The 7,948-nt window shown below is 42.8% G+C and overlaps 1 protein-coding gene across 11 annotated transcripts in view; it reads right to left on the bottom strand.

Moving 5' to 3' along the window:
* Nucleotides 1-7,948, bottom strand: part of Cdk5rap2 (CDK5 regulatory subunit associated protein 2) — a 186,595-nt gene that overhangs the window by 41,594 nt on the left and 137,053 nt on the right. For all 11 annotated transcript variants that reach the window (XM_015497679.2, XM_015497682.2, XM_015497681.2 and 8 more), the window contains 2 exons: nucleotides 6,083-6,656; nucleotides 4,164-4,396 (listed from right to left, as the gene is read on the bottom strand). In XM_015497679.2, the coding sequence (XP_015353165.1) occupies nucleotides 4,164-4,396; nucleotides 6,083-6,656 (807 nt within the window). The remainder of the gene's footprint in view (nucleotides 1-4,163; nucleotides 4,397-6,082; nucleotides 6,657-7,948) is intronic.

Here is a 7,948-nt window from a genome sequence, read left to right as displayed (position 1 = left end):
AGCGAGATGGGAGTGTGGGGGGGGGGAGGGAGGAGAAGAAGAAAAGACTTCAAAAAGGCAATGTGGAAGGAAAGAAGTTTTGACTTTGCAACCATGTTCAGATATTTCATAAATGAATAAGAAAATTAAGTTAAGAAAGATACAGGGTAAAAATAAAAACCCTAAAATTAAATACAAGTAGAAACAAATGAATATAACTGTATTTCAAATATATAACATAAGGATACTGTGGAAAAAATAAAACCAAGTAACTTTTAAATTCAACTCCTGATTATATGCCCTTAGCCTAAAAACAAAAAGAACAACAAACAAATGAATTCTTCTAGCAGACTTTTGTTGTATGGATGAAGCAATTCTGGAACCATCTGCATATGTCATAGAAATGAGCAAATCAGCAAAGAGACTGATGCTGCTAGAGCAGGGTTCTCACTGAAGGGGAAGGGAAATGCAAATGAGGAGGTGGGAAAGACAAGAAAGAACCAGAGCGTGTGCATGGACTCGGGTAGCATTGTGAAGCAATGAGTTTAAAATGAATTTAATATTTACATACACACACACACCAGTTCTGCCTGACTGAGGGCCTGGAAACACACTCTAGTGGCCATGAACGCACTCAGCACTGAGTCTTGGATTTTAAATAGCACTCCCCACTGAAAGAAACCAAGCCTACTTGGAGAAATGACTGACTCGGAGAAAGGCACAGTGTAAGAAGACTAATCATCTTTGTTGTGGCTGAAAGGAAGAAAGGGCTCCTGAAATGAGGGAGACATGTCCACCTTTGGAACATGCAACTTAACAATCTGAAACAATTTGAGCATCAATGTGAAAAAAAGAATGGGAAAAAGTCCGCTGAATAAAATAATCTATAAGCCTATATTGATAATTAACAAGTAACAAATACAGAAATAAAGGAAACTAATGTAGAATGCATCCTTCTTTTAGCTGTTACCTGATAATAAAGGAAGAGGAATGCTGATGTTAGAGAAAAACAAAACCACATTGCCTCAACCATTGTAACATTTGACTGGAGCAAGAATCCAGGGATGGTATAAACTCCTGAGTAAACGTTCAAACATGAATGGCCTACTTCAGGAGTTACAAAGTAGTCCCACCAGCTAGCTGTTACACAGGGAAATATAATTTACAGTGAAGAAACCAGACAGACACCACTGTGGCTCGTGAAGGTGTCAATGAAAATGGGAGAAGTGAATCCTGTGCCTTCTTCATGGGATATCATGAGAACAAAATGTCGTCTATGTGGCATTCTTGCCAAAGCTGAATAAGTACTCTGATCCAACCATAAATCAGATTATACGGAAACAGCAGGTAATCCCAAAATGAGAGACCAATCTAAACCCATCAAGCACATCAATATCACAAAAGATAAAGAAAGGGTGAGGAACAACTCCAGATCAAAGAGACCACAGAGACATGTCAACTAATGGTTACATGGGGTTGGGGTGTGTGACTCAGAAGTACAGTGCTTGCCTAGCATGTGCAAGGCCCTCGGTTCAATCCCTAGAACAAAGAAGAAAAAAAAAAAGTAACATGGGGACTAGAACCTAGATCAGGATCAAGAATAAAAATTTTCATTAAAAAACAAAAACAAACAAACAAACAACAACAACAAAAAAACATTGAGATGGGTGCAGCGGCTCATGCCAGTGGTTCTCAGGAGGCTGCGGCAGGAGGCTAGCAAGTTCAAAGCCAACCCCGGCCACTTAGTAAGGCCTAAGCAACTCATCAAGACCCTGTCTCTAAATAAAATATACAAAGAGGGCTTGGACACTCATTCATAGACAGTGTAACCAATCTAGAAAGTAGTATGGAGATTCCTTAAAATCTTGGTATGGAACCACCATCTGACCCAACTATCCCACTCCTCGGTCTATATCCAAAGGATTTAAGAACAGCATACTACAGTGATACAGAAAAATCAATGTTTATAGCAGCACAATTCACAATTGCCAAACTGTGGAACCAACCTAGATGCCCTTCTATAGATGAATGCATACAGAAACTGTGGTATATATACACAATGGAATATTACTCAGCATTAAAAGAAAATAAAATTATGGCATTTGCAGGTAAATGGATGGAGTTGGAGAATATTATGCTAAGTAAAGTAAGCCAATCCCCCAAAACCAAAGGCAGTATGTTTTCTCTGATAAGTGGATGCTAATCCACTGGGTGAGGGGAAGGGAGGGGAGGGGGAACAGGGTAGGAATGAGACAGACATCAGTGAGCACTAATCTCTAGGGTATATTAAGAACTCAAGAAGCTAAGCACCAAAAAAACATAACCCAATCAACAAATGGGCCAAGGACCTGAACACACACTTCTCAGAAGAGGATACACAATCAATCAACAAATATATGAAAAAATGCTCATCATCTCTGGCAAGCAGAGAAATGCAAATCAAAACTACTAAGATTTAATCTGACTCCAGTCAGAATGGCAGCTATTATGAAGACAAACAACAATAAGTGTTGGCGAGGATGTGGGGGAAAAGGTACACTCATACATTGCTGGTGGAACTGCAAATTGGTGCAGCCAATTTGGAAAGCAGTATGGAGATTTCTTGGAAAACTGGGTATGAAACCACCATTTGACCCAGCTATTCTTCTTATCAGACTATACCCAAAGGACTTAAAAACAGCATACTACAGGGACACAGCCACATCAATGTTTATAGCAGCACAATTCACAATAGCTAAACTGTGGAGCCAACCTAGATGTCCTTCAGTGGATGAATGGATAAAAAAAAAAAAAATGTGGCATTTATACACAATGGAATATTAGTCAGCATTTAAAAAGAACAAAATCATGGCATTTGCAGGTAAATGGATGGCACTAGGGAAGATAATGCTAAGTGAAGTCAGCCAATCCCAAAAAAACAAATGCCAAATGTTTTCTCTGATATAAGGGGAGTGACTCGTGGTGGGTTAGGAAGGGACATCATGGGAGGATTAGATTAATTCTAGATAGGGAAGAGGAGTGAGAAGAAAAGGGAGGGGGAAGGGGATTAGCAAGGATGGTGGAATGTGATGGTCATCATTATACAAAGTACATGTATGAAGACTTGAATTGGGTGTCAACATACCTTATATACAGAGATATGAAAAATTGTGGTATATATGTGTATTAAGAATTGTAATGCAAAAAAAGTACTTGTATAATGGCATAAATTGACGTGAACATACTTTATAAACAGAGATACAAAAAATTGTGCTCTATATGTGTAATAAGGATTGTAATGCAAAAAAAAGTAATAAGCTGGGTATTAAAAAGCAAAAAAAATCTGAATCCCTACTATATATCATACAATGGTATATTAGATAATGTGCTACTTTTGACTTTGATAATTGTACCATGGGTGTGAAGGAGAATGTCCTTGACCTGAAAAACTACACACTGATGTAGACAGGGGAAGGGATATGTAGCCAATACAACCTTGCAGGGTTCAGAAAGATGATAACGTGTGTGTGTGTGTGTGTGTGTGTGTGTGGAGGGGAAGTAGGGGAAATGTAGCAAACAAATGCAGCAAAATGCTAACAATTGATAGCCAGGGGAGGCTATGTGGGATTTCTTATGGTCTCAAGAAAGAAAAAAGAGGTTTATTGCATTAACATTATTAAAATACCTCGCAAATAGCAAAGGACCAGCTTTTCACCCCTTTCTGGCCAATTGGACCCTTAGATATATTTCTTAACTGATAAAGATTTTGTTTGCTTGAACAGGGATTTTTTTTTGGGGGGGGGGGATTGCCAATGTCTAAAACTCATGATTTTTCAGCAAAAAAAAAAAAAAAGACGACAAATAATGAAGGACAGGGACCAATTCTCATCTTCTCTAGAAAATCTGCAAGAACAAGCAACCCCATGGCCATGGCTGAGGACAGCACCCATTGGCTGGCTTCACTGATATGCCTCCCCAGTGTGGCCCCAGAAGCATCGAAACTGGACCCCTGGCTTGGACAGTGCAGATTGCTGCCATGTGGAGGTGGCCGCTGGAGGAGAAGTGGCCAGTAGTGTGGTTCCGCTGCCATCTGGTCAAGGTCTGCAGTAGGTAACTAACAGCAAGGAGTCACTTCCTTCCGTGCCCACCTAAGAAGTCCCAAATCAATTCCATGTGGTAGGACTCATGTCCCTCAGCCCACTTACCATTGAGAAACAGAGTTTCCAGTCTGTCCAGGAGCTCTGCACACTGATTCAGCTGCTCCTGGAAGCCCTCGGCCACAAAGTGATCCACGTCGCTGGCCTGCAGCAACTCCTCGAACGCCTTGATCATGGTGTTCACATGTTGATGGTACATGACACAGATGCCGTGGCTGTCCTTAATCTGCTGCCGCTGAAGGGACAGCTCCCTGGCTTGGGACTGAACTAATGAATCGTATCTGATAAAAGGGGGAAAGAAAATGCTTTTGCCATTTCAGAATTGAATTTTTGTGACCTTAGCACTAATTGGAAAAATGACATAGCAAAATTTTTAAAAGCCTGCAGCTGTACAAGGATATATATGTTAGGAAAAAAATGAAACTGTACAAGGTCACTCCTTTGAGTTCAAACAGCCAATGAATGCTAGAACTAAGATCTTTCTGCAATATTTTTAACCTTATAAAGCCCCCAATTAAAGTAGAGATTGGCAAGAACTCTGAAGAACAATTAGTTTCCATATACTCTTCAAAAACACTATGCCAGATTCAGAAACAAAGGTCAGCAAAGTCACCCAAAATTCCTTAAGAAGTACAAAAAAGAAAGTGTATGGCAGGGGGAAAAAGCCAGGATTCTCCTGTCAACAAAAAGGTCAGGGAATAATCCTGCTCCAAGCCACCATTCAGTGAGTGTCTAGGGCCTGTCAGTCACTGAGAGAAATACTGTATTTGTTATCTGATGAACTCTGCTTTTATAGAAAAGGAAACGGATCGAAAAGTTGGAAATGTGGTGAACTTGTAGGATTCCAACCATCTCTAAATGCAAAGCTCTCATGCAGCACTGCCTTGCTCCCGGCCACCAGTGCCGTCTTTCCCCTGTGGATCCACAGTGCCAGTAGGTGGCAAAGTGGCCCATATACACTGTGGCCACAGCGGCCTGGCTCCAGAGAAGCCTGGCCAACATTTCTGTTCACATGTTCCCCTTCCCTCATGCCAGCACTCTCAAGGCCATGAATGGACATGCCAGTATTAAGGATGGGGATCAGTTTTACGGAGGAGGAGGAACATGGGTACCAGAGTGGGACTACGTAGGTCTGAAATCTGGCAACGCTTCTGACCAGTTGTGGACACTCACAGGCAGGTCACAGCAACCTATCTGAGGCTGTTTCTTATCTATAAAAATGAGTTTAGAGCATCTCTTACTCAGGGAACTTTGGAGGATCAAATAAGAGAAGTTCCTAACCAGAGGCCTCACGTATCAGCCAGTCAAAAAAATACAAGCCTCCTTCAACCTCACTGCTTGGGAAGTCTTGAAAAACTCACTCTGCCTCCCGACAATCCAGAACAATGTGTTAGTCTCAAATTAGTGATGGATGAAGGTCAACTTTACAAATGATCCCATTTTTGCCATATCTCATGAAGCAAAACTGTATCTATTTATACTCATAAAGCATTATCTTCATGACCTAAGAATTCTTCTCTTTCAACACAGACTTATTTCTCTAAGATGACCTTAAAGGGTAAAGATATGGAAAATAATTATATTCCTCCCACCCTGCCTAGGACGTCAGTCTTAGTTCCACAGAGCAGCAAAAGCCAATAATAGAGTCCAGGAATAAACACTGCAGTTCAGCCACAGCACTATAATTCACCCAGCGATTAGTATGAAACCTCTCCCAGGCCCCAACCTGACGAGGGCAAACTTTGCCCTGCCAACTTCAGAAGATGCACCATTTGTAAATGATGTTGGTGTGCGTGGGCACCATGTTTGTGGCCTCACATCTGACTTCTCCACAGGCCTGACTGCCTTCCCTATCACACACACCGCCTGTCACACAGCACTGTTCCCTGTAGCTCATGGGCTCCTGCCTAGTGGCAACATGGATGGACTGCAGGCTTAAGTGGGGAAAAGGCAGAGGTGGAGTGTACCTCGAGGGTGAGATCTCTCTGAACTTATTCTGCAGGTTGTGGATTTCACTGAAGAGTTCCAAGTTCAAATTCTGCTCCTTCGGCAACTCATCCCCCTGGTCCAGCAGCTGCTGCTTGAGGCCCTCAAGCATCCTGCCATCAATCATCTCTGGGGCCAGAGGATGGAGGATTTTCATGTGCTTCACATATCGTACTTGGTGCAAACTGGAAAAGGTCATTTCTTCTTCATCAGCACTGCCCTTGGGCTTATTCAACCCATCTGGGGCCCCTTCTGTCCCACACAAAACTGTAATAATGGCCTCACTGCACTGGGAGTGTTTTTGAAGCTGAAATATGAAATCCCGGTAGCCCGCCAGCTCAGCTTCCAAGTCACAGATTTTCTGTTTTAAGTTTTCCACATCATTTAAGGTACTGATGTTCTCAGACTGGTCAGTCTCAGTCACGTTGACTTTAACAGAAAGCTGACTCTTAGAACTCAAGTGAGTAGCTACTGACATTGAGCCCAGAAAATCTTCAGAATTCTCCTTGCATGCTGGTAATATGGGAACATCATCAGACAGACAAATTTCAGGATCTGGAAATCAAATATATGTATGTCAGCATCTCCTTTGCCGCAATCCACATCTGCCCCCCCTGTTATTGCCACAGCAGAACCAAGACAAAGCAACAGCCTCCTGACGAGCCTACCTGTCCCTGGCCCTTCCTTCTGTTTGATTTGGATATTAAATATACCCCAATGGCCCATTTGCGAAGGTCTTGTTCACTCGGCTGTGGCTCTATTGGGAACCTTTAGAAGAGGGAATCAGTAGAAGAAAGTGGCTTCACTGGGGACGGCCCTTGAGGGCAGGATACTGTTCCTCCCCTGTGCTTCCTGGACACCAGGAGGTGAGTAGCTTGGCTCTACTGCTGCTCCCTGCCATGATGTTCGCCTCACCAGAGGCCCAAAGCAACTACACTCAGAAACCTCTGAAACCTGAAGCTAAGATAAACTTATCCTTCTTCTCAGTTGATCTTAGGGTTTTTGTCACTAACATACCCTTTCACCTCTCAATGCAACCTCTTTCTCAGAAAAAAAAAGTTCAAAGAGTGAACATAACCATAATAAACCAACTATATATCAAAACTCATCAGTATCCCCACTACCTACCTGAGACCTTCCATGATCTGATTCCAGGCAACCTTTCCAGGATTATCACCCCACACCAGCTAGGAGATTTTCCAGAAACTGACTATGATTCCCAATGCCCGGTGTGTGGACTCATGCCTCCAACACTTTCACATAAGCTGTGCCCTCTGCCTGGAGTAGCCTACGCTCAGCCCTCCATTCCACTCCTACTCAGTGAACCCTACTTGTCCTTCAATGCCAGCTCTCATTTTCCTCCCCTGCAAGCCCCACCTCCCAACTATGCAAAAGCCACTCCCCTCCATGCATCTTACACTTATTACCATGACAAAGCACCACAAGCTGGGGGCCAAAGCAGGCACCACAGTCAGCATTTACACAGCAATTAATAACTAGTCTGCATGCTCCTTTTCAGCAGGACTGGGTCCTTTCATCCTCACTTTCTCAGTGCTTAATATAGTACCTAGCACAGGTAGAAGTCATTAACAGTCTGGGAAATACTGAGGGACTCATGAAGCAACATTACAGAGTAGTACTTCTATACATCCATAACAGAAGAGTCCTCCTTTCAGCACTGGTGAGTTTCCGGGCGATGCCTTGATGTCCCCTTGAGTGTGAGCTGTTTCACTGACTCACACCAGTCAGGAGCCAGTGTCTATTAGCTGGCTCAAATACCAGAGATGCAGCCCAACTGGTTTGAGAAGTGGACTGCAGAACAGAGACAAAGCAGAGCTTTGGGGCCA

Source organism: Marmota marmota, unplaced genomic scaffold (assembly GCF_001458135.2).
Source record: "Marmota marmota marmota unplaced genomic scaffold, marMar, whole genome shotgun sequence".
Taxonomy (NCBI): domain Eukaryota; kingdom Metazoa; phylum Chordata; class Mammalia; order Rodentia; family Sciuridae; genus Marmota; species Marmota marmota.
Note: the sequence above shows the minus strand (reverse complement) of the source record. Positions and strands in the feature narration are given on the sequence as shown.